This window comes from Epinephelus moara, chromosome 7 (genome assembly GCF_006386435.1).
Source record: "Epinephelus moara isolate mb chromosome 7, YSFRI_EMoa_1.0, whole genome shotgun sequence".
Classification (NCBI taxonomy): domain Eukaryota; kingdom Metazoa; phylum Chordata; class Actinopteri; order Perciformes; family Serranidae; genus Epinephelus; species Epinephelus moara.
The window spans coordinates 21,353,331-21,380,248 of NC_065512.1; the positions used below are offsets into that span (position 1 = coordinate 21,353,331).

At 41.6% G+C, this 26,918-nt stretch overlaps 2 protein-coding genes across 3 annotated transcripts in view; one reads left to right on the top strand and one right to left on the bottom strand.

Moving 5' to 3' along the window:
- Nucleotides 1–789, bottom strand: part of xirp2b (xin actin binding repeat containing 2b) — a 55,186-nt gene extending 54,397 nt beyond the window's left edge. The window contains exon 1 of the mRNA XM_050049121.1: nt 738–789. The gene's annotated coding sequence lies outside the window, so the exon portion shown is untranslated. The remainder of the gene's footprint in view (nt 1–737) is intronic.
- A 110-nt stretch (nt 790–899) lies between these two features.
- Nucleotides 900–26,865, top strand: csrnp3 (cysteine-serine-rich nuclear protein 3). 2 transcript variants are annotated; one of them, XM_050048967.1, is made up of 6 exons: nt 900–1,127; nt 2,050–2,093; nt 18,785–18,953; nt 21,426–21,685; nt 21,836–22,132; nt 22,614–26,865. In XM_050048967.1, exons 3-6 carry the CDS (start codon nt 18,791–18,793, stop codon nt 23,760–23,762), a joined length of 1,869 nt encoding a protein of 622 aa, XP_049904924.1. In that variant the 5' UTR covers nt 900–1,127; nt 2,050–2,093; nt 18,785–18,790; the 3' UTR covers nt 23,763–26,865. The 2 variants fall into 2 exon arrangements, with proteins under 2 accessions (XP_049904924.1, XP_049904925.1); XM_050048968.1 differs by lacking the exons at nt 900–1,127; nt 2,050–2,093 and adding an exon at nt 15,431–15,800.
- The last annotated feature ends 53 nt before the right edge of the window (nt 26,866–26,918 follow it).

Genomic DNA, 26,918 nt, shown 5'->3' on the forward strand with positions numbered 1-26,918 from the left:
AAATGACCGTAAAGAGACACAAAACAACCAATAAAGACACAAAATGACTCCAAAGAGACACAAAGCAACTAGGAGAGACACAAAATTACATCAAAAAGGCACAAAATCACTTAGAAGAAACTCAAAAGAACCAAACAAAGACACAAATGACCCCAGAGACACACACTATATCTACAAAGGGGGGTTAAACAACCACAAAGATACACAAAATCACCTCAGAGAGCCACAAAACAACCACAAAAGACACAAAATGACCCTAAAGAGACACAATATATCTACAAATGGAGGCAAAACAACCACAAAGAGAGACAAAATTACCTCAAAGAGACACAAAACCACAAAAAAAACCCACAAAATGACCTGGAAGAAACTTAAAACAACCAATAAAGACACAAAATGACCCCACAAAGACACAAGCAACCCCAAAGAGACACAAAATGACCTGAAAGAAACACAATACAGCCACAAAGCGACTCCAAACAACCACAGACACACAAAATGACATCGAAAAAACACAAAACACACGATGTGACCCACAAGAGACACAAAACAACCACAAAATGACCACACTCACATATCTATAGGATACATATCTGTGCCCAGGAGACACATTGTCTCATAATCAGACCATGCCTTTCACCCGAGTGACAAAAAATCTTCATAGACAAACATTCATTCTTATTTGCTGCCTTTAAAGCAGCATAAATCAATACATTGAAAGTCATGGTTGAGCCCACCTTCTTTGGCAACAGTCGGCGCACATGATGATACAGTGGGATGTGCGCTGAAGCCCACAGTGGGCAGGCGGCAGCGCTCTGCGGCTGATTCCTGGTTTGTAAACCCATGATTGGACAGACGGAGTCACGTTGTCCGTGGAGCTGTCAGTCCGATGCTGCACCATTGTTCCCCGAGCAGCCGGAAGGAGTGCTTGTTAAAGCACTGTTATATGCGACAATTGTGCCGGTCAGTGCAACACTACTCGGGGAAATCCGGTACCGGTTTTGACTGATCTCACAGCGGTGGAGGATTTCCGAAGAGGAAAACTGGTTTAGGGAGACATTGTGAAGTCCATTGAGAGAGGGGCGTCATTGACTGGCTGGGTACTGATGATAGTAACGAAATGAATGGTGAGTATGAGCAATCTCAGGTAATAGGCCGTGTATTTGAATACATACATGATCAGATGGGGGAAATATGAGCTTGTTGTATATGTTTCATGCGTCTTTTTACTGGTGCGTAAAGTAATTAGACATGTTATATGATTTCCTGCTGTTTTGTTGCTTCAGTATGCTGGGACCCATCCCTAAATGGTCCAATTGTCAAACTCTTCTGAGCATCAGTCTGTCTGTGCTACACATACATAGCAAATTTGAGAATGATACCAATACTTCAAAACCAGATTTTCTTTGCTCCATCCAAGCCATTGACCATTTTATTGCTCAAACACTTTGAGCACAAAAGCTTCACTGCTGCACAAAATAGACCCAGAGCCCAAAGGGATCCTGCATGTAAGAGCTCCTGTGCCTTTGTGTATCATTTTTGAGGTCGCACATGTGTGTCATACAGGCTGCTTTACTAGGAGCCAGCTGACTAGTATATATGGCCAACTGGCTGAGAGCCTCTCATGCAGACCGCAGGGAGAAGAGAGTCTGGTTCCCCGCAGAGCCTCCTGCAGAACAGGCTGAGGAGGCAGAAAGTCTGTTCCCCTCCTGCCTCCCACGGGGATGCCCCCCCCCCTCTCTCCAACCTCCCCAGCTATAAGTGGCTCACAAAGAGATTTAGATAAAGCGCTGTCAGTCATCTATACATCAATGCAAAGTTTCCTTGACATAGAATGTGCACTACAACATGTGCATTACAAAATACTTGCTTTGTGTTCATCATGTTGTGGCACCTTGTGTCAGCTGGTGCACCAAACAGCATAAAACATGATTTAAAGTCACCTTTTTGCACAAAATCTCTTGTAACTCCAGAAATAATAGAGCAGACACTACTTATTACATTAGCTGCAGTCTAAATATTTATATTTCTCTTCTCTATCCCTCACAGAACAGAGGCGTATCGCGGCTGCAGTCTAATATATTTCGCTAAAGGTAAGAACACATCTCCCTCTCGCTGTCTGAAATATCATACTGCCAGCCTTCACAACACATTAACATATTGAATTCATGCCTGCGAGATAGATGCCGTTCAAAGCTCGCACAACTGTTGCTACGCTGCCACAAAAGACCCTCTGATAACAAGATATGATGTGATGTTGATGCAGACAACAGTGTTTAGTCAATACAGACAGCTGTGCTATTCTCACTGGATTATACTAGAGAGATGCCTCTGATATCAAAATGATGAAAAGAGGACATATTCTTTCTAGAGTGTGTTGTATTATATGCTTGATATTTATTTATTTTTTTCAGCAAATCAACCGTCAGTGCTACAGAAAATGTGAAAATCACAGGCGTTGACATATATCCAAGGCACTATTACTGATAGATTAATATTTCTTTCACTGTTGCCTGTGAAGCCATGTGGTACTAATACATTTACTTTAATATAATCAAAAGATATAATCGTGTGAACTGTTTTTTTACATATTAGTCTTCAATATGGCAGCTTCATTATCTTTCCATGCCTTCTTTATAATTATTCCTCCGCCAGCCTCTTTTGTCAGAAGGAAAAGGCAGCACTAACAGTCCATCCCTGTGCGAAACCATGCCCTCAAACATGTGACCGTGCACACACAATCACACAACCATTTCCGTCTTTGTGATTGAGATCTGAAAGGTGAGGGAGGGGAGGGGAGGGGAGGGGAGGGGAGGGAGGCTGGACGATGTGTGTGTGGGGCCTCTCTTCTTGTGACTGTGTATTTCCCCTTCTTCAATCCATCTGTCTCCCCAATCCATCAGCACCCAGTCCTCAGAGGAGCAGAATTTAATTAGTACATGTGGCACTGAGTAAAAGGACATTGAAACATTAAGTAGATGTATTTACTTGCGAAAAGCCGCATCATTAAGCTGGCTTATTTGAATAAGTGATTCAGCCATGCTGCTATTACATACTGTAGCACAGATGGCTCAAGCTTGATAACAGTGAATGTGGTCCATTAAAGATTCACAGGAAAGGTGTTATGGCTTAGCAGCACTAAGGAGAGTCTCTCTGCGGGAGGCTGGTGTGGGTGAATTGTCTGCACACAAAGGTTCCCGTGCACAGCTAAATCAATTTGTTTCCTTTTACGTGGGAACAACAAGAAGTGGTGGCTTTAAGCTCCACCTGGAGGTTCAGGCAGATTTACTGGGTGAGGTTAAAGGTCAGGTTGTTAATTGATGTGGGAAAGACTGGATTAAAAGAATCTGTGTTCTGGAGGTGTAAGTCCAGTGGGTTGTTTAACACCTCGCTTTACATCTCACCACCTGGGTAAGACAAGTCCACTAGAAACATTTTGCTGCTGCAAGAAAAATGTCTAAAGTGAGATGAACAGACTGAAACTTTATCTTACTAGGAAAAACAGGTGTTGACAAAGCTTTCATTTGGCAACTTAATTAACAGTAGAAAAAAAGTAATAAATCACAACATATTTTATCAATACTCAGCATATTGCAACATATGTAGTATCACAATAATATTGTATCCTGACTTAAAGGATAACTTCGGCATTTTTCAACCTGGGCCCTATTTCCCCATGTGTATGTGTGCGTATGATTCATAGGTACAACTCGTTATAAAATTGGTTCAGTATTGAGGGAGGCGGATGCAGCCGGGAGCCGCGAAACGGAGCTAAAACGGTAACGGGGGCAAATGCGTCCCATTTAAGTTTGCGCATTAAAAGTGCTTTTTTTTCCACCACTGACCGGTTCAGATCACCAGTGTTATCTCTGTAAATAGCATAGTAAACGTTGAAATGAAATGTAAAACAATAATCCATGGAAATTACAATATAAAACAAGAGGAATTACTCATTGCACATATGAATAATATGTTGATACAGCTCACTCATAGTTCTCATATCTCTGCTCACAAACCACACTTCAGTCAACTCTATTTTTTACCCAGTGATGCTTATGGTAAGTTTAATTTTCAGTAGTTTTAAAGGTCCAGTGTGTAGGATTTAGTGACACCTAGTGGTGAGGCTACACAACTGGAGTTTCTTCTGTGTGCCAAGCGTGAAAGAGAACTAGGGTGGCTGACATGTAAACCCAAATGGCCCTATCTTGAGCCAGTGTTTGATTTGTCCATTCTGGGCTACTGTAGAAACAACATGGCTGACTCCATGGAAGAGGACCCGCTCCATGTGTAGATAGAAATGGCTCATTTTAAGGTAATGTTGGCATGATGACTTAGAGTTTAAGGTGATTATATTCCATTTCTGCCAATGGATCCTGGTTTTCTTTAGTAATTTTTTGCTTGCTTCTATATGAAGTGTTAAGGCTAAATTTTGGCTGCTATACTAAACATTTCTGAAGCAGCAGGTTCATTAAATTGTGACAACATTAACTCATGAATACAGTGTTGAATATATGCTTTACGAGAATGATGGAATAATTTTGTTGTGAGGGTGTCTGCTTATAATTTAAAAAAATCATCCACAGAATGATAAAAATTAAGCACTTAGCTAGCACTTAGCAAAAAAAGTGAATGACCCTATCCAGAGCCAGTGTCTGGTCTGACTGTTCTGCGCTACTGTAGAAACAAGATGTCGGAATATGTGGAAAAGAATCTGCTCCATATGTTAATAGATATGGCTCATTCTAAGGTAACGCAAACACAGGTCTTATTTTCAGGTCATTGCAAACTTATAAAAACATAGTTATTATCATTATATACCATAACTGCCAATAGATCGCCCTAACTCCTACACACTGGACCTTTAAAAGAAACATCTTCAAAGAGACTTATCCACTTAATTAGGATAAGACAACAAGCTAACGGGCAGGTTAATGCAGAAACACTGTATAAAACATTCTCTGATTTTATGTGGATAGGCTATATGTCCTTTTGATCATTTGAGATGTGGTGTGATACACACAATTTATGTTCTTTCAAAACAATTGGCCTTCTCTGTTTTTCATTAATTGTCACTGTGCATGTTTTATTCCTCGTCCGAAACACCTAATTAAAATCACGGCATCAGCGAGGTATAGGATTGCGGTGTGAACTAATATCAACCTTTTAGATTACAGAGCAGCTTTGTGTTTCTCAGCAGGGTTCATGGTTCCAATTTAGTAGCTTTTGATGTGACTCTTTTTGTGTCTCTGGCTCCTTCCTGGCTGAGCTCTGAGCTTTCACGGTTCAGGACTGTGCTCTCTTGAGATGTTGCCATGACACCTATTTGGAATCTTTTGTCTGTTGCCAGCTAATTAAAGAAAAAAAAATACATATTTCTCTGCCTTTAATGAGTTTTATTTGTCAGCGCACAGAGCGCAACCACATAAATGTGTGTGTGTGTGTGTGTGTGTGTGTGTATACAGACATCAACATCTGAAGTGATGATGTAATTATTCTGGGTTTTTTGCAAATATTCTACAATTAGTAAAGATTATGTGTTTCAGTTTCATTATTGACAATTCATATTCTCATTCAGTGATACTTCTCTGGCTACAGCATTGACACACACATCACTGGAGTAGGTTTAAACTCAGGAAACCTCTGGTGAAGTAACATTATGAATTTAAGATCAAATAATTTTAGATAAGATGAGGTTATGTCTATTTATTTAGTCTCATTTGCATGTATATTGCAGTATGCACCCTGGGCCTGTGATAATACACAATATTAACTTCATTTGTCTTCATATCAGGCATTCAAAAAACATATTCATAACATGTTTGATGAGAAATTTTTGTAACAGCTCTTCAGTGCTTCTCGTGTTCTGTTTTGTTGCTCTAAATGAAAATTAATTTTACATGGTGTTATCTGTGTCAGTGCTGCCATTTTGACACCATTTTGACCAGGTCTTGTTTGAGGTAATGTATGTCAAGAGACTTCCTGGTTGTATAAGCAAAATAGATGAAGTACATTCAGTGTATTTATATATAAGGTCTGATTTAAGCTTTTAAAATTGGATTAGATGCTTTTTTTATGCGTTGAAAACCTTTTTTTTTTTCGAATCATCTTCCTATGAGTGATGGGTCCTACATAAACATATTATTAGATTTTTGTATCTCTAGTTTGCTCTCTGTTCTTCATTGGTTTATGTTTTTTTAATGTGGGTGGGGCTTAGTTGGATGCCCTATACTTTCATGCACCAATCAGGATTTGAGTCAGAATCTGATGACACTCAGTGGGTTAGTGTGATCACTGTCAGTTAAATCTGATCAAACCACACCCACACAGTCCTTAGTAAGCTAGCTTTAAATTTGACTGATGCTTAGTCTTAGTTTAGTCATGACCATTGCATGTTAATTAATCATAATAAGTTCATTTTTCCAGTGTTTTACAGGTACAAAAATGTTAAGCAGACATTGACACAGTTTGGCATGTCTCATAAATGTCTTAGTGACCAAAGCTTAGGTATTACATTTTGCAGAATGGAGAGAAGTGTGCAGATGTTTTTATTTATTTTTCATTTTAGCACAGCTTAACCAAATGTCTGATTACTTAATATTTCATAGGCTCATCTAATCATCAAAAAGCCTTGTAGAAAGAAAGCCGTGATAGTTTTTCAAAAAGTAATCACAAAGAAAAAAGCACCAGCGCTGTAATTAAAAGAACATCATTTTTCAGAATTCTGAATAAGAAGTAGAAATAAAAAGGAAATAACTGGTACTCGTAGTGTTTTATTGTGTATATTTGAATTACTGTTACAAAATGTGATATAGAAATGAGTAAGGCAGAAATGTACCTGCTCTTCAAGCATATATCCATGATCTGCAGGAGAACATTAACCTGATGATATCACCTATTTCACACACCTACAGTCTCAATTAAGAGCCGAACCAACAACACATCCAGTAACATCCTTTAAATTAAGTGTTTATCCTGTAGAACAATTCACATTGATTTTTCTCAGGAATTTTTCCTTTTTTTCCTATCACTCTAATTCACCATATACTGTAATTACATGCAGAGCTGGCCTACTTCGCGAATTTTCTCAGATAACAGTGCAAATGCTTTGCATATAAAAAATGATTCAAGATCTCAACATGATACTGGCTATATATAAATGATAAGGCTTGTCTGCAGAATATGAACTCCACATCCCACAGCTTTCCCAGCCTGTGTGAGAGATGAAAGCAGCCCTGTCTCTATGAAATGCTTTGGCAGCTCTGTTTCTGCCAGCAAAACCGGCTTTTGCGAACTTTCAGGTGGCATGGGAAAATATAGTCATAAATAAAATATAGAGCCATGAATAATTTAGGCGAGCATTGTGATTGACATGAGGGTGAGGGTACCTGATTATGCCTCCGCACTGTGTGACTTGAATTACAGCAAATCAAAACATTAGTTTGAATGTGGAGCTCGTTCGTTCGCGCTTGTCTGCTTCGGCGTATTTTGATCACTGCTTGTAAAAACAAAGACGGTTGAGATGGTGGATGAAATGTCGTCTCAGAGATTACACTTCAATTTAGGCATGGAGCTCTGTTTCATTAAAACACTGCCTAACGCTGTTCGGTGTGGAAGACGGAAAAAGAAACCACACATCACGCCAGGAGTCAAATGAGTTGAGGAGCTTTCAACAAGTTCTTGCCATAATGTTCTCATTCAAGTCATTTGTACACTGGCCACTCATAACACATCTAGTTATTACCAACTCTTTATGCTGTAACACAATGTTGATATCAAACTGGTGCAGCCAGATATGTAGGATTAAATATGGAGTCACCCTTTGCTCTGGACCCATGTGGTTAATAAGGAGCCGTGCTTCCTCTATTGTTCTATGAGGAGGAAGAACAGATCAATGATTCCCAGCACTCGGCTGTACTGTAGCTGCAGGAGGGAGGCTGCAGCAGGCATCACCAGGCTCCTCCGTGTGCTGAGTGCTGAGCAGTGGGCTGCACTCTCTCCTCCCTTCCCCTCTCTCTCTCTCTCCTGCTACCCCCCCCCTTCTTCCCTCCTTTCATGTGTGTGGAGCAGATCTGTCTGCAGCCTCAGGCAAGTGCAAGTTAACAAATGTACAGAGCGCATGTGAAGTCTCATTTGCATAAATCTGTAGATGTCGCTACATTTCCTTAAATGGATTCCTTTGTGTTTAATTGCTGAATGTTTTTTTTTCTTTCCTTGCACGTGAGGGATTCTTTAAAGGCTGATGGAGACTGAGGATGACTGTGTTTGACAATTAATGTTATTTATTTGCATAATTTGTCCATCTGACCTTTATTGTGGTACAATGGGAAAAAACAGCCCGAGCAAATGTTTATTGTCACTGTCGCTGAGCAAACTGGCAGGTGTTTTCCAGTGCTGGGTACCTAACAGGAGTAATGGCAGGCCTGTTTAGAATACAGGAAGGGACTGTGTATGGATAAAAGATTTGTAGATAGTGTAGCTTAATTGCAGCATATGCACATTGATTGTTTTTGAAAATAACTGAATGAGCTATAAGAGTTTTCTGCAAAATTTTATACACAAGCTGTTACCCTTTGATTTTATCTATCCTTTGCATACATTTATTTTTGGTGTGTGGTCCCTGTGTTCTCCAGGGACAGGATGCAAATGACCGTGTTTATTGTTTTATTTCTGGAGAAAAGATGCTAGCACATACAGACAGAGGCAGCTGCCCCCTGACCTATCGCAAAACACATTCAACTGTGGCCTTTTTCATGTATAATTTAGGAATCTATCAAACCCCTTCTGCAAAACAGTGTCAATGAATATATGAGCAGTGGGTTTGTGTTCTCTCTGAGGCAGGGATCCTCCACTGACATCATTTGTAGCTGTATAATCATCCAGGCCACAGCCTCTCCTCAGGGGAGTCCAGCTGAGACCTAGCCTCCCCTCTCTCTCTCTCTTTATTTCTATCTAGTTATCTCCCTCTGCCTAGCTTTCTCTCCTTCTCTGTCAAGGTTGCCGTGTACGCCTGAGTGTGACACCGGTGATGGATGAGTTCGAACAAAACCTCAGACTGGCTGCGTGGCCCAGGATCTTTCATGGTTTCAGGGTTTGTCTTTGCTCCGTGATCCCATCAGTTGGTTCTACTGGAGTGCACCCTCAGTCACTCAGACAGGGTCTCCTGCTATGAAAAAAAATGTTTCTCACATAAAAAAAAAAAGAAGAAGAATAAAAAAAGATCTGCCAAGCCATCTGGGCTGTATGAATGTGTGCTTCATCACTGTGGAAACACTAGTAGTCTGCGATGCAACCAGCCATATTGAATGGCATAGGCATTTGGCAGACGCAGATACAGAGCAAGGAAGCAAATTTGCAATCTATATCAATCTATACCCACACAACCCCACTCCTGCCCCCCCCACACATATACATTTGGCAGTCGATCAAAGAGGAGTCTGATGGTCCTCCTTGAGGAACTGCGTCTCTTTAAAAATATATTTATATGCAAATAATTAGTGCATACATATGTAACTGACTAATTAGCGATTTACGTAGATTTATCTGCAACATTTTATACCAATACAGATGGGATGTTTATGTAGTGCATGGAAGATGAGAGTGTGGAGGGGGGTTGAATTTGGCACCGACTGAATGTTAGTATTGCTATTAAAAACATGTAAAGCTATAATAATCGACCACCAGGGGGCAGAAATATTCAGCAAACTCAAACAAAACTCAGCCGAAACACAGCCGTCAATACTATCGGCTAGTTGATTTTATGTAGGTAATGTGCTATCAAACACTTAATTACATAACCTACAAACACAGATCTACCCTGGTATCTAAAGTCATGTTTCTGATAGCCTGACCAATATAATTCTTATGTGCTCCGTCAACTGGTGGACCTTTAGCTTGCTAAATGCCTGACTTTCTTCATTAGCAATTTGTCGGAAGTTGGTTGGCTCAGCTAGAAGAAGTCTTCAACAAGTAAGCTCTTGACTGGCTCGGTTTGAAAAGTGCCCTAGTGCCCATGCTCTGTGGACCCAAAAACATTTGGGCATTCTGTCATTTTACCCTGATAAAGATCCAAGTAGGATCAAAACATTGTCTCTATTAAACTTATGTGGCATGGAGTAGTGTGCGGTGTATAGCCAAAAACATGGAAGCCTGCCATATTCTTCCAGTGAACAGCTTTCATTGGCCTGAATGAAGCGTAAATTTGGGATGTGGTATCCAGTTTTACCAAATACATACATAATCTGAGCTTGTTAGCTAGAGATCGCTGCCTGAAGTCGTGTAGGTGTGAGATCATGAGAACCCTGAGACTCAACCGTACAGTCTGAGCTCAGACTGTGAACCTAAATAAGGAGCTTAAGGGCTGGGACCCATGTCGTGTCTTCTTGCCTGGAAAAGGCAAGGTTAGGTGCTGGATGCTACTTTTGTGCCTACTCTGTGCTAACTTTCAAGGACGTAGAGGCAGTTTGTGCCTGACGTTGCTAAGTGACCATAATCAGCACCGTATCATAGCCAACTTACCAGAAACCCTGATTTCAGAGCTGATCATTTTCTGGGCATTGGTTTTTAAGTGTGTATTAGGTCTAAAATATTGTCTGTGGGACAGAAAAGCCCTGCGATAAAATGATCAACTTCTCTTTATTTCCTTTAGACTGATACTTGCGGAAGACAGGGAAGATTTCTGTTAGCTGTGACTTGCTGCATGACATGCCGCAAGGTAGTAGAAATATGTTCTACCAAATGTAGCTTGCTCATATGAAATACTGTAGTTTCACATGACCTTACTACAACGGTCCTTTCTGTTTCTTGCACAACAGATTTTACTGCAATGAGCGTACAGCGACAGTAATCGAACATGGATCTGCTGTCTTTGTTGTAAGCCTCTCCTTTGGCTCGTGTGACCTGTTGGAACTATTTTTCATGGCGTGTGGCTGCTCCATGAACTTTTCTATTCAGCAAAGATCTGCCTCTGCAGTGCCCTTTCACATTTTGTGGTTGGTCCTGACGTTGTCCTTGTACCTCTCTCTTTAATATCTAGGTGCCAGCTTGCCAGTATGTAGATGAGAGTGGAGTGTCTGCTTTAACACGAGTCAGACATTGTAACTACATTGACAATCTGTCAGAGCTGGTATTTGATGATTGTCATAGAAATCCGAAAAATATTTGTTTTCTCTTACATACTAACATTTGTGGATCTGTTTCCCAGTGGATGTCCATGATTTTCAGGATGTAGCTCTAGTATGAATTTTTCGGAGTTGTGAGATACTGTACTGTACTGTTAGTGTTCCAGGCTCCTGCACCACACAGCAGAGTAGGCAACAGAGTTTGGCAAAAGCCTGCTTGTGTAACTGACGTGATCGTTAATTTCTGTGTCTGAGGAAAGACAAACTGCAAAAGCAGGCAGAATAATCTATGGTACATGTGGGAATGTGGCAAAGTCCAGATGAACTTCTGTGTACTTACTGTTTATGGCCAGTCCAAGTATCTTTTATGCCTCTGGAAATGCACCATGGGTGCACTGCACATCATGTTCTGAATGATGGCAGATGGCATTATGATCTGTATGCCGCAGCCTCATATTGGAGCTGCAGTATGCAGCTGATGGTGACCCGATGGAGACCCTTGACCTTGGACTTGAATCTGTATAGGCTGAAGAACCTGCCATCTGTTGTGTGAGATAGCTGTGTTAAGTGTTGAGATGGATAATGGCTGTGATGAAGGTGATAAGCAGAGTGGGTGCGGTGATTCATCCTTGGTTCACCCCGGTTTCCTCCATTAAAGGTTCTGATTTGTGACCACTCCTGCTAAACAGTTGCTGGTATGTTGTCATGAAGCCAGACAGTTCAGAGTCAAATGTTTTGGCAGGATCACTGAAGGGTTTATATAATGATTGCTTCTACAATTTGCATTTTAACTCAGCACATGCACAACCTCCAAAGGTTCTGTGTCACTGATCTTGAGCAAAGGACCCTGGAAATAGCTTTTGCAGGAACACTTTTGACGAGGCAGTTCATGTGTCAGAGCATAGACGAAAGACAAGCTCCCTGCTTCTCCCACTTCAACGTTGTTTATGTTCTGTAAAACAGAAAACAAAGAAGGTAAATTAACCTATACTTCATGTTCTTTTCAGAATAATGTATACAGCATTTGCTGTGAGAAATAACAAGCACTCCTCTCTTTGCTTAACAACAGGACTCTGTTCAGAGATATCATTAAAAATATATTTTGGAATTTACCATTCATCTCTGACTGTGCTGGGAGTTGGGCAGAACTTGCTCATGACCTCAATCACTGTAAGGGTACTCAAATGATTCATTCTAAACCTGTTCTTTGTTGGTTTTTGCCTGCTGTCTTCAAGTCCCTCCACTGAAATAAGAAAGCCTCTTGAAAGTCAGAGCAAATATAGGTCACCATCACTGGTGCGATGGTGTAACAAATGCCATCTCGCCAGCTTATGTTTTGCATTTTTATGTAATAGGGCAGCATATATGTGTGATGCTTATGGATGAATCATTAAAGAAATGCAGATGAGGTCATCCAAGAACACATTTCATCAAAAATGATAAGAACAACCAGACTGAAAAAAGGGAATATATTGTTTGGTATGCTTTATCATTGTTCACTCTTCTCATAGTTATTTTCACAGTGAAATTTTAACTTGTACTGTAAAGATTGAAATCAGATTAATTAACAACAGTCAGCAGAACTGTGACATTTGCAGAGAAAAGGACAGTAGGGCAGAGTTTTGTCAAGTTGTTCTTGCTCCTGTTTTAACTTAACAGCTAATAAGACATCCAGATTTGACACCTAATAGACTCTTAATATAGAAGCATGCAAAAAAAAAAGATAAAATCAGGATGTATTAATAGATGTGTCATTCAAATTCACATTAAAGGCCCAGTGTGCGGGATTTAGGAGGATACATTGGCAGAAATGTAATATAAACACCTCAAACTGAGAATCATTGTGCTAACATTACCTTTACCATTTATATCTACATATGGAGCGGGTCCTCTTCCATGGAGTTTGCCATGTTGTTTCTACAGTAGCCCAGAATGGACAAATCAAACACTGGCTCAAGATAGGGCCATTTTCATGTCAGCCACCCTAGTTCTCCTTCACGATTGGCAAACAAATGAAATTTCAGTTCCACAACTTCACCACTAGATGTCACTAATTCCTACACACTGGACCTTTAAGTATAAAAATAGCAAACAGTTTAAAAGACAGAAAAGCAGGCATTGGTTTATGCCTAGCTATTTTTACTATAGAATTGTTAATAGAGATGTTATTCAAGTTAAGATAGAGATAGTAGCTCTGCTTTACAATCTTGCCAGGTAGCCTAGAGCTAGACCCCAATGATGCACAAATCACTATAACTCATGTTCCAATCTGTTACAGGGTCTGTTAGTAGTGTGAGAGAGACACACATATCATCTGTTACATGAACACATCCATCATTTTTAGATTAAAAATATGGTGATAGGGACATCAGCCCTCTCATTAGTGTGATCAGTTAGATCAGAGTAGCATTTATCTGAAGTGGGTGGACACAATAACAACGGCAGTGGGACAGCATAAATCAGAAATATTGCATTTTGTAATTGGAGAACTAACTTTCTGTCCCTTTTATTGCGTCCACCCCCTTCTAGGTATAGTTTGTGTATCTTGTTGCTGCTGCAGTTGTATTTTGACGCTGCTTGTTTGTTCTTTGGTCCTTCTGATTTAGCCATAATAGCCAACTGTAATCTCTGAGTGCTCAGCAGTCTGTCAAAGTACCGTCAGTACACTTCCACTGGCTTCCTGTGTGCAAACCGCATGTTTGAAAGGAGCTATTTCAACGGCTAGCATTGCTCTTAGAGGGGATACAAACCCTTAAATAATACAGTATAATGTCTCCACTACTGCCACCTTGACCACTGCTACGAATACATTTATCAGTGTAGCATGTCATGTAGAAATACAGTTCAGATTGCTTTACAGTAGTGGCATTACTTACATTTTCCATAATAAATACTACACAGTATAGGACAATTTCAGCTGTAATTTAAAGCTGTAATTTAGATCATGATGATCTTGACTCTGAAGGTACAAGTCCAAATGAACATATTGCTGCCGGCTAATGTGTCTGTGACTGTGGCTGGTTGATGTTATATAGTATACAAGAGAGGCGGTATGTGCAGTGTAAGGAAGAGACAACAGGGATGGAGGAGGAGTGCAGTTTTGTCGAGGCGAGGTTCAAGGGAGGACACTGGTGAGGATGCAGAACATCACAGAGTCGAATGACAGTTGTTTCCTCAAAGTTGCATCAAGGAAACAACACAAATCCTTTCACATGAGATCGTCAATAAATGTTGACTTTCATAGACATTGTATAAACCCACAATGGATGTAAATCACGCTAATAGGAGGTTTTGAGTGAATGCATAACAGCAACTATGCTATTATTACCTTCTGCATTGTATGCTGTTTGTGCTCAGAAGTGATCGTTTTGTTTATAAAGACTGTAATGCTGCACTGGCTGTATAAAAAAGCCTCTAGGCTTCAAGCCATCCTGTATGGGGAAGTGCAGGATCTTTTATGTTGACATACGGTCCAACTGAGTGCAAGAATGATATAATGGCTCTCTGACTGCACAAGCCGAGGCCCCGCTAACTCTTCTGCAGAACTTCCTGGCATAGGAAGTGTTGGGATCACATCCACCACAGTGCTGAAAAATCTTTTTTTTTTTTCCACGGGTGAGGTGTTGATATATTCTTGTCAACCTCTTCCAGTTAGATGTTCAGATTTCATATGCTGGTTATTGCAGCTGGATGCAATAATATGCCAACACTTTTATATAAACATTGTGTAATGTTCTGCTGTTCTACTCAATTTATCCTGGATTTCTTTTTTCTTTAAAAGTCATTTAAGTTTTTATTTGTTGTTGTGTGCTCTCTTGCCGGTCCCATTGTGTTGTTCTTGGCATCAGATGTTTCCCTTTTTCCATTTCTTTTCCTCGTTCTCTATCCTTTTCACCTGCCTACTCTATCTCACTCCACCTCTTCCTCATTCTCCCCCTCCCCTTTACTATTCCCCTCTGAATCCCCTCCTCTCTGCATCTCTGTTATACCCCCCCACCTCCCCTGCTGGCTCGTTTCCCATCGCCCTGCATCTCCCAAACCCCCTCACCCCACCCCTTATCCATTTCTCCAACATTCTGTCTCTCTCTCTTGCTGACCCCCCCATACCTCTGCCTCCTCCTCCTCACCCCCCCTACTCGCTCCCCTCCCCTTCCCCAGCTCATGTTGGTAAAAATATCTGCAGACAGCAGGAGCAGAGGCACGCCTGACTCTCTCTCTCTCTCTCTCTCTCTCTCTCTCTCTCTCTCTCTCAGACATCCCACCCATGTGATCTCACAGGCTGCCTCTGCTTTGCTCCACTCTGCTCCAGTCAGGCTCCTGCCTTTCAGCCGGCTGCAGCTAATGAGCCTTTGTGTGGCCAAAGAGAGAGAGAGGGAGAGAAAGAGAGGAACACAGTGACAGACAGGGAGTTAAAGTGAGAAAGACTGCCGTCTTGCAACAATAAAGCATATGGTACCGACAGTGCAGTCAGAGCTGGAAAATTACAAGTCTCTCTCCCACTCCTGCACCCTTTTTTCTCATGCCCGTGGAGCTCAGGGGTCGGTGCAAGTCAGTGGACTGAAACAAAATGGGAACCTCTTCACTCATCATGTTTCACCTTTTTTGAATAGCCACATTTATGGTTGTGTGGCTGTGCTGCTGTGAGAAGAGGTGAAAGGAGTCACAGTCTGCCAGTGGATACAGGTCAGTTGTTCCTGTGAGGGCCAGCGCGCACAGAGAAGTGTAATCTGGTCATCCTAGGACTGATGTGTCATGACTTGCACCAGATGCCATAGGCTTGTTGGCATCACTTGGGATGAGTGTTTTGAGCCTTGTGTTGTCACATCGGTTCTATTTTGACTGTGGGAACCTTGTGAATGACGAGGGGGGAAAAAATAATTGCATTCAGAATGCAAGTGTGCTACAGTGCCGTGAGCGCTGTTGATTAAGGACAGGAGTTGGTTTCCACAGTTGATGTGTGTGCACAGAGAGGCAAACACAGGGAGGGGCTTTCCAAGCTGGCTTTTGCTGCATTATTTTCTCTGGGATTTTCTCTCTTGTATCATAGTGTATGCTGCCCAGCCATGATTAGTGGTAAGGCAACAGTGAAGACAAAGAAAGAGCTGTTGGAAAGGAGCAACAATCTCTGTTTTTTATTTAGCTATGATGAAAGGGGTTCACCCTAGATTACCCACAGAGCTGTGGCTTATGATGTCATGCCCATCCTGTGTCAAGATTTTCACTCTCATTTCATGCTGAATGTAAATGAACTAATAATGAATTAATGTGAGAAAGTAGCTGCATCATTTGCTTAGATATGAACTAACATTGGTGCTTTAGTAAGAGGAACCTTTATCCACGGTATACTGGAAACACTGTCTTATGGGAAAGCACTAGTTGTGAGAGTACATTAGAATCTCCATGGAAACCACTTTTGGTATCAAAGCCTAGTGCAGCATCAGCTGAGGGCTAAGCATATGAATGGGTTTCCAACAATGGTATCTAATTAGGACCCTCGCTAGGAAATGGACAAAAATTGCACAGGTCATTTCTGGTGGAAATTTCCACTCCTGTTTGCCAACAAATGAAATGGATTGTGGAAAAAAGATGTGTTTCTTGTTTTGTTTTGATGTGAGATCAACAGCTCTAACCTTTTAAATCTCACAATTTAATATATTTCAGGATCAGCGCGTTAATTATTGTCATTTTGTCCTGTCATGATCATTCAGAAGACAAAGTAGATTGGTGGTTTCTTGTCAGCTGGCTCAGTTGTTGGTTTTGCAGAATCTAAAAGATGCTCCTGCTCTTACAGATTTTGCTTCCAAATTAATATCAGTTCTCTCTGAAAAGAAATCTACTCAGTGAGGTTACCCTGACAGACTCCTTTGTCCTCCATGTTCTCCCAGATGGAGGATGCCTCACATTCCTTAGTTGTAGGTAGAGTTGTTGACTCTGGAGGTTCTCCAAATGCTGGCGGTGCCATGTCACCGCGCTGAACAAGCACAGCCTCCTGGGAACAATGACCCCTCTTGCTGGCAGTGCTAGTCCTCGCTGGGTTGCACCTCTTTCTCTCAGGCAGCATTTGCATCTGTAATGACTCGATAGCAGAGCCCAGATGAAACACTGTGGCTGCCTGTGAATGGAACTCCCCCACAAGCTGCTCTGGCAGACAGACAGAGTGGGACTGGGTGAAGATGCATGCTGTCTTTACTGATTCCAGTTTCCAAGAGAGAAAGCAGTGAGGGAAAAGCTGCCAGTCATAGCAAGCCTCGCTGTGCTACAGCAGCACTGTTGTGTTATTGGGTTTATTTTAAACTGTGACATGACGTTCCAGCTGCTGCTGTTTAAACAAGGGACAGAGGGCTAAATACATTACAGGACTACATCTTGTCTCATGAATAGTGTTTAAATAAGTCCTGCAACATTACAGACATTACACATCGAGGAATAATGGCTGAATGTTATTCAAAGGGGGAAAGAAGTTATTATAATAACGTATTCTTTGTCAGTTACAATGCAGTAGGTCCACTGTAATGGTGATTGGTTTTAGTGCAGTTGACTGATGAGCTTGTTCTTGTTTATTTGTCTAATTGCATCATCAGTCAGAGGGAGTTAATGGCCCCTCTCTATTGGCATTGAAGTGGTCTGTAACACTTCTGTTACAACAGCGTCTGTAAGTGCAGTAACCACAAACATTTAGCTGCACCTCCACAGCCATACAAAGATAGGTTTAAAAACTGTGCATAACACTGCTGTGCCTGATTTAACAGCACTGTTATAGATATTATCATGGCGCTCTTTAATGCTAGTTATCACTTAAAGGTCTGTAGCAGGGATAATAGTGGTCTATTTTTGCTGTTACCACTTTGCCATTATTGACTTTGTTGCAGATTTTAAGGCCTGTCACCGTACAGCTTTTTTCACTTGTCTCTGCAGTGACTATAGCTGCATCCACCTGAGGCCTTTCCTTTTTTCTGGAGGAAGCATCTGATTTAACAGAAGCTCATTATAGACGTACAGGATGTCACTCATTATCCTGTCAGCAACAGCTTCACCTTTTCCTCCTTAAGTGCTGCCTGATGTGTGATATATGTACATATCACTTTGTGTTGCCATACTCAATAGCTACACGGAAGTGCACATCAGCATGTGTGTGCACCTGCATAAATGCCCATCTCACCAATACTGTGAATGCATGTTTGAATTTGTTGCATTATTTGTTATATGATTTGCTATGAGATGCAGTGTAAAACATGTTAAGCCAGTTATATTATAGCATCAACAATTAAATCCACATAATACTGTACATAATACATGTATTTAGTGCATAATTCCACAGTGGCTGGTAGCAGCAAGACAAGTTGGTCCAGTCTCTTTTTTTCTCCAGCCTCTCAATCAAAGACAGTGGAATGAACTTCCTGTAAGGCAGACGTAGTATGTAATTAGCAGCTTTCTCCTTCCATCTCAGCTCCTTTGTGCCAAGGTGATCAATCGCCCAGGGAACGCCTGGGAGCTGGGATAGCGGCAGGAGAGATTTTGTGTGCGTGTGTGTGTGAAGGGAAGAGGGAGGAGGCGGGGGGGGGGGGTGGAGTCTGGGTCTCATTGCTAATTGAGTGTGTTGAGGATTATGAAGGCCCTAAACTGGATATTAAATAATGCGTGGCCCCTCTGCTGTCTTTCGGTTTCAGGTGCAGATGCGGCGGGCCATGAGTGGAATACTGAAGAGGAAATTTGAGGAGGTGGAAGCCTCCTCCTCCCCGTGCTCTTCCTTGCGGGAGTCTGATGATGAGGTCTCCTGCAGTGAGAGTGGGGATAGCAGTGACAGTGTCAACCCCTCTGCCTCTGGCCCTTTCACCCGTGAGTGACTTTGTCTTTTAAATTCATGCATTGAGCTCAGGGTGGCTAACGTGCACTGTTGACAGTAAGATTAATGTCATAATTTCATCTCAAGGAAAAAAAGAGAAGCCAAAGCACTGAAAGGGATTTTTAATCAAGAAGCGAATAACACTCAGATACAACCTGATTTTGTGGCTCGCAATCGATGCAGGATGCAGGTCAGAGAAGAAATCTGCATGTGGAGAGGAGAGGAGAGGAGACTGAGTGATGCTAAGAGTCTGATGCTGTAATAAAGGGAAAGGATGCACAGACAGCCTCCCTCATTAGGAACAGCATCAGTGTACAGGCCCAGCCAGATAAATGAGGTGATGCAGTCTCAAGCTGTGTGTGTGCAACACTGTTACCATACATGTAAATGTACCACTTTCTAAGAACAGTAAATTATTGTCTTAATTTCCCGCTTATGTAAATCATATTTTGGATGCAATAGCCCTTTTTTAAGATGGGGGCAGTATGTTTTCATTTTTGCACAAACAGAAAGACCAGCAAGTAGATATATGATAACTAGACATGATGCATGATGGGTAAAGCTTAGGTCTTTATTATTTTCATTATGGATTGATCAGCCAATTACTTGTGATTAATCCAATACCTGTTTGGTCTATAAAATGCAGTGGTGACTTTTTCTTCAAGCCTAATGTGACAACTTCAAATGTCTTGTTTTGGCCGACCAACACGCCAAGCCCCCAAAATATTCAGTTTGCAATAAAACAGCTGCAGATCTGCAAAGCTTGTTTTGGTTTACGCAGATAATGTCACAGCTAAATTCTGTGAGGCTCACCAGTGCTAATAGAGGTCTGCTGCTGAGAGATTCCACACTTATTCCTGGCTTGAACTGGCTTTGTATTAAAGAATGCACTCTTAATCGAAGATAAACCGACCACAAAAGACATGTCTCCTCGGCAGGTTCAAAAGGACACCGAACACATCATTAATAAGTAACACAGTGCATGTGTGAATCTTAATGTCTAAGAGATGAGACAGAATGCGAGTAAAATGGATAACACACTTTCAGTTTATTCATCCTTTTTTGGGGGGATTTTGAAAGCATCCAAGAACTTCACCAAAAGCTTAATAATGCAATTCATGAAGAACAAAAGAAAGGAGTCACAGTTGGAAAGGATGCCTGTGCACAATTTGGCTACTTAGTATTTCATTTTCCAAAATAAAAATATTTTTGCCAAGTAAACAAAGACACTTTTTACTTTAATTGAAGGCAAAGTCAACGCTAAATTTGTGTTTTGATGGTGCGCTGTTTTTTTTTGTCTGTGTGAATGACATGCAGATGGGTGACAGGGCCCCCTCCCTGTAGCAAGACATAAGTAGGGTGCTGCGTCCCTAGAGGCTGAGCGTGGCCTCTGTGTCAGCTGCAGCTGCTGGTAGCTGGGGAGAAGGTCAGCTGACAGCAACAAGGGAGCTGCGCACTGTGAAGGCTTCACTCCTGTGAAGTGACGTGCATGGGCAGTGATTGACTGCCTTGACAGAGAGATGAGACAATTATATCCTAAGTGGTTTTACATCTCCATGCTGTTGTGTTAGGGAGCGGAGGAAAAAAACATCTGTAGTGTGTTTGTTTGGAGAGACTGAGAACAGAGAAGTCTTTAAAGGGCAAAGGAACCCTTGCTGATTGCAGCTTGCAAGATTGTGAAAAATACCTGCAAGATGTTTTTTTCTTGCAGGTTTTACATCCTCAGAAAAGCTGATTATAAAGACCTTAACATCTGTTCAGGTTTTTACACCTAAAACAAGCCGATAGCTGTCTGCATGCAGATAATGAAACTCGACTCTTCTCAGTCTGACAGCTCTGCATCTGTAATGAAATGCATTGTCCCTCTTGCGTGGGGTGGAGAGCTGTTGGAACCAGATGGTTTCTATTTGTCCTGTCTGTCTGATACGGGGTGAACGCTGGGAACACTGCTTCTGTGAACCAGCGCTCTTCATCTCTGGGCCAGGCAGGGGATTATTTATGCTCCACCGTTGCCCTCCTCCCTGCCTCTCCCCTCTTGTAGAGCTCTCCTTAAAAAGACACACTGAAGACTCGCATGCCAAGCGGAAGCACAGAGATGTGATGAAATCCTTCCCTGCAAAGCTGCGCTAAGATACGTAGAAGCTCGCTGTAAAGCTGGCAAGAAAGGAATCCTCATATTTCAGGCATTTAAGGACAATACGCTCAGCATGTGTGTCCCACATTTTGCCATAAAAATGTCACTTATCTTAACAGGCTTTACATGGCTATGAAACTGTTCTACTCCGACATGAAAGAAGTGATAAAAAAAATCAACTGTGCTCAAAGTGTTCTTGACGCAGTGATTTGCAGTGTGGAGCTTTAATTCTCTCCACTTTGGATTAATAAATTGTCAGGAACAGTTTACAACCAAGATGACAAGGACACGCAATGGGCCGCTTTCCTGACGTCCCTGTCTTCCCTTGCAGCTGACTCGATACTGAAGAGAGAGAAGCGCCTGCGGACGAGGAGAGTGCATTTCGAGAATGTGACAGTGTACTACTTCAGCCGGCGGCAGGGCTTCACCAGCGTGCCCAGCCAGGGAGGCAGCACGCTGGGCATGTCCAACAGGCACAGCTGGATCAGGCAGTACTCCCTGGGCGAATTTGCCGTGGAGCAGGAGAGGATCCACAGAGACATGCTCAGAGATCACCTGAAGGAGGAGAAACTGAATTCAATCAAACTCAAGGTAAATGCTTTGTAATCTGTGTCTCAGGAAGATTTATGCACAAAGGACTTTCTAAGAATTATTCAGCAGATATCAGTATCAAATCTGTGAGTGTAGTCTTTGTTTTTGTTGCTTCACTTTCATTTGAATGTGATTCCCTCTTGTTTACAGCTGACTAAGAACGGCACAGTGGAGTCTGAAGAGGCCAACACACTCACGGCAGAGGACATCTCTGACGATGACATCGATCTGGATAACACAGAGGTAGATGAGTACTTCTTCCTGCAGCCTCTCACCACTAAAAAGCGCCGGGCACTGCTGCGCTCCTCGGGGGTAAAGAAGATTGACGTGGAAGAGAAACATGAACTGCGGGCGATCCGAATGTCCAGAGAGGACTGCGGCTGTGATTGCAGAGTCTTCTGCGACCCAGAGACCTGTGCCTGCAGCATCGCAGGGATCAAGTGCCAGGTAAATCCCATGACATGCATTTCTCCAGTTTTATCTTCACCCTTGTAAACAGAAGCACATACTAAAATAGAAAGCTTTATTTTCATTATATATTACATACGAGATTACAGGTGCCACTATTGGTGCTTTTAAAAACAGATAAAACATGACATACACACAGCTATATAAGAGCTATAATAGCAAATGGTAAAATAAATAAAAACAATACAAGACAGTGGACATGATTATTGTTTGTTTAGTGTTCTCACAGCCCAGGGAAATAAACTGTTCATTAGTCTGGAGGTGCAGGCTTCCAGTGACCCATAGTTCCTGCCTGAGGGCATCAGATCAAACAAATGATGTGCAGGGTGGGAAGAGTCATTGAGGGAGAGGGTGCACTTGAAGGAAGCCCATGAATTATTTGGCACAATCATTATCACATTACACAGGTCATCTGTTTAAAACAAAATGAAAAGCACAGTAAATGTTGTGTTTCCCGTAGGTGGACCGTATGTCATTTCCATGTGGCTGCACAAAAGAGGGCTGCAGCAACTCAACCGGGAGAGTGGAATTTAATCCCATTCGTGTTCGGACCCATTTCTTGCACACCATAATGAAGCTGGAGCTGGAGAAGAGCCGCGAGCAGCAGCAGGCGTCCCCCACCAACGGTTACCGTAGCGAAACTAACGACCTGGGAGGCGGAAACCCTCTGGTTCAGTCCCAGCACAGGTTGGAGTACTCCCTGTCAGACGCCGTTCCACAGGCGGCCGGCATGCACCTGCAGGCTGCCGACGAGATGGAGGAGCCGCTGGATGACGAAGACGAGGAGGAAGAGGACGAAGACGAGGAGGACGAGGAGGAGGAGGAAGAGGAGAACGAAGAGGACGATGAGGACGAGGAGGACAGCAGCAGTGTTTGCAGCGGACTGTCTGACTCCAGCACCCAGAGCTTAGCCAACAGTGACTCTGAGGACGAGGAGGAGGATGATGAGGATGAGGAGAAGTCTGAGAACTTTCAGAGCGACATGACGACCCCGTCTGTGTCTCACAGCGAGGTGGTCCCCTTGTCCTCTGTGCTGTGTTACAGCGACGGCTCAGTGGCACATGAAAACCACATGAATGGAAACACTTATTTAATGAACTCCTCTTCAGCTGAGTACTATCAGCTGGGGAGCTCCAGTGCTGTCTCTAATGGCCAAACCAGCCGACCCAGTGAACCCTACGGGGAAGCCTTAGCATTCCAAGATCCGGTCAGCGCTACCAATGGCAGCACGGCCCAAGGACCATTCAACATGTCTGCAGAGCAGTACACAGACTACTCTAATCAGGCCGAGGAACAATACACAGCCAGTCACCATTTCACCCTGACCAACGGTGCTCCTGCCGCCCCCTTGACCTGCTACACACCTGATCAGGAGAAGAAGGTGTTGTCCAAAGCAGCGTTCGTGGAGCAGCCTGACAACCAGAGCCAGACGCCGTTTCAAAAATACCTGAACAATAACACCCAGGGCTCTTACAGCAGCTCATGTATGACAGCTGAGCAGCCGCAGCAAGAGTCCGGCGTTAACGGCCACTCTGACCTGACCTTACTAGGAACCAACACTAAGAACCTCCCTTTACCAGACCATTGCCCTGAGGTCACAGCCATTTAGTGGGCCTCAGCTTTCCAAGTGTTCTTTCATTATTGCATCTTTACTTGACCAAGTGGTATTTTAAGGGAACATAATCATGGCCTTTTTTTTTTTTTTTTTTTTTTGCATTATCTGACCTTAAATTTCAAAGCAATCTCCAGCACCGTAGTACATTTTCATCTGTAACTATAAAGCCATAGGGTCGTGGTGGCAATGTTTTTGAGGAATGATTCGCTCCTGAGGGTTTCTCTGCTACAGTGCGTGCTTTACTGCAAGATGGAACAGATCAAGGAGCATTTTAAAAACATCACTTATGTCATGCCGTGCAATGTATCTTGTAATTTCAGATGTAAAGTTCTAGTTTTAAGCAGATATTGTACTGTAGATGGAACTTTTCTATGTCTACTGTATGTGTCAAATGTGCGCAAAACAACAAAAAAAAATATTGTCAGTTTATTTATTGTTTCTGAATTATGTGTAAACTTATATATTGTAAATGTTTTGATAACAATACGCATGCTGTTTTGGGAAAACTCAGTGACATTTAGGGGAAAAAATGCCATTGTTTTATATAAAAATGTGTCGTGTACATAATGTACATTTCTCCTCTTCTTTTTGTCGCCATTAATATGCTTTTCTATGGTTTTTGAAAAGCATGAAAAAGCCTGAATTCTTATTTGTATGTTTTGGAATACAATATCAATAGCATAAAACGTCAAGAAATTAAATTAAATTTCCCAGCCTTTTGCACTTACGTGTGGGGGTCCAGTGGCATGCAGTTGGTTTTAACTGATGAATACTTGAACGGTGTCAAAATATGGCCCCTCACTTGTTTTCTTTACTCTCCTCTGTTCTCTTAGAATAACGCGGTTGAACAAATGGAGACTTATTCTTTGAAGCATTTCATCAGTACAGGGATAATAACGAAGTAGCACTTTGACATATCTCCAAAAGTATGACAAGCTCTATGATTCATCACAGACAGAATCTTTATCATAATAGGCTCCATTTGAAAAGCATCAGTAACCAGTCTCCATCACAGTTCTGCAGACGAACTATTGACCCGAGATAATGTGTCAGTATTTCACAAATTAACTGCTTATTGGATTTCTGCTCTTGAACGCTGTATAAGCTACATTCCTCTGTCTAATAACTGAGATGTTTATTTATGTGGATCCAGTAATGATGCTGATTTGCTCTATTGAAGTGTTAAGTGCAATAGTTTGAGGGTTTTTAATAGGCATTCCCTTTTAGAGAGGATCCTCTGTAAAAGGGGACGGAGATTTCTTTTAATTGACCGTCACGGCACTTGATATTGTACTTAAAGCGACATTAGTTTAATGAAAAATGTGCCACAGTTTTGATAATTGTATACGGGGGAAGCAAATGTTCAAGGTTGACAATCAAAGCTTATTATGAAACATGATTCATATGGGTAATTAACAGCTACACAATGAGTCCCACGAGCCATTGAAAATGACTGAGAAAAATAAGTTTACCAAAAAAATAAATAAATCTGTAAATAACCTTCAACACGTCTTTAGAAAATCACTGACAAAAAGGGAAATTGGCGAGACTGCTCAACAACTGGGGGACTGCAATAATTGAGTGAATACTGTAAAACATTGTTTACCTTGAGCTCTCTGCTCCTGCATGAATACAGATATTTGTCCCTCTTCCAGGCTTGCAAATATCTGCCCATTCTTTATAATCACAAGGGTCAGGACTGGAGTTTTGGTGGTTCTGTGCGACTGAGTAGCTGGGACCTCTCCTGCCACCTCGGTGGTACAAAAGAAGTGTACAGACTGCTTTCAGGCAATCATCAACACAGCCTATAGTGCAGAGTAATCGTGCCAAAGCATACAGTGTGAGGAGGCTAGATACAATGACGCTGCATCCACTTGAGAATCCTGTGTTGGGTTTTTATTTTCCAGTATTTATTATGAATGATATATTGAAATGTGTATTTATTGTGGTTTACTAAAAGTCTGTATTGAGTAAATTGCTTCACTATCTTAAAATTGTCTTTTTGTTTCATGCTGGTTGTGAGTTGTAAAGCTTTCATGTGCCTGATTTATTTAATTCTATTTCTTATTCTGTGAAATGCAAACGTTTTGCACAAAATGGTAGAGTTTGGTTTTTTTCCAATGTGTTTTTGTTTTTTTCAACTGTAGATAGAGCAAAGTTCATTTTCAGTTGTTTCATTTTGAACATGGTTTTGAAATAATTTAATTAAAATTGCTAAAATTGCTAGCCAACATTGTACAGTTCAGTAATTTCTTAGCACGAGGCGCCCTCTGCAGGGAGAAATGAGACAAAGCGGCTCTCAGTACTAACCAACCGAATTTATTGACCTAAAAATAAGACCTCCTAATACCAAGACAACACTAGGCAGTTTCCATCTGAGACTCTGTTCCTCACCCTGGTCTCAAACTCAAAATTATTTACAATATTCCATCTTAACACTAGTGCCTGCACCAGACATTCATGAGTGGACTCCAGTTTCAATGTAGAGGGTGAACAGAATCCCTTCGGTGCATTCATTTCACATTAAAGATGTCCTTTTGATGAACACCAAAGCATTGAATTTGAAATAAAAAAGGTAAACATTGCTGAAATTTACAAAAGTATGATTAATCTTAAAAATCAGTCATGGCATTTGACATGTATTTTGGGAATAAAGCATTGACTATAGTCCAGATAAAAATGCATTTCAATCATAAATAATAAAATAAATAGAACTTTTGTTGGGAGCACTTGAAATGAACACCTGGGGGGCAAACTAACTGTATATAATTCATGTTTAGGGCCAGCTCACTCTTTTACAATGGCATTCAAATAATCATTCTTCATTCTTGATACCTCTGCACTCAGTAGTCAGTTTATTAGGTACACCTAGCTAAAACTAATGCAGTCTAATACAGCAGCTCTGCAGTAAATCCTGCCGACATGAAGGTTATAATGTTCAGTTTGTGTTTGAAACTGTTTAAGAGGCTTTAATTCAACTTTATTATCATTTTGTTGTAATGCACTGTACTGAGAGGTGTTTCTATTATTTACACTAGCCTCACTGATAGAAATGGGTTTGACCTTACATAAGAAACACTTCAGTATGATGTAACATATACAGCCTTAGTGAAGCGAAGATTTATTGCAGGGTTGTCGCATTGAACTGTA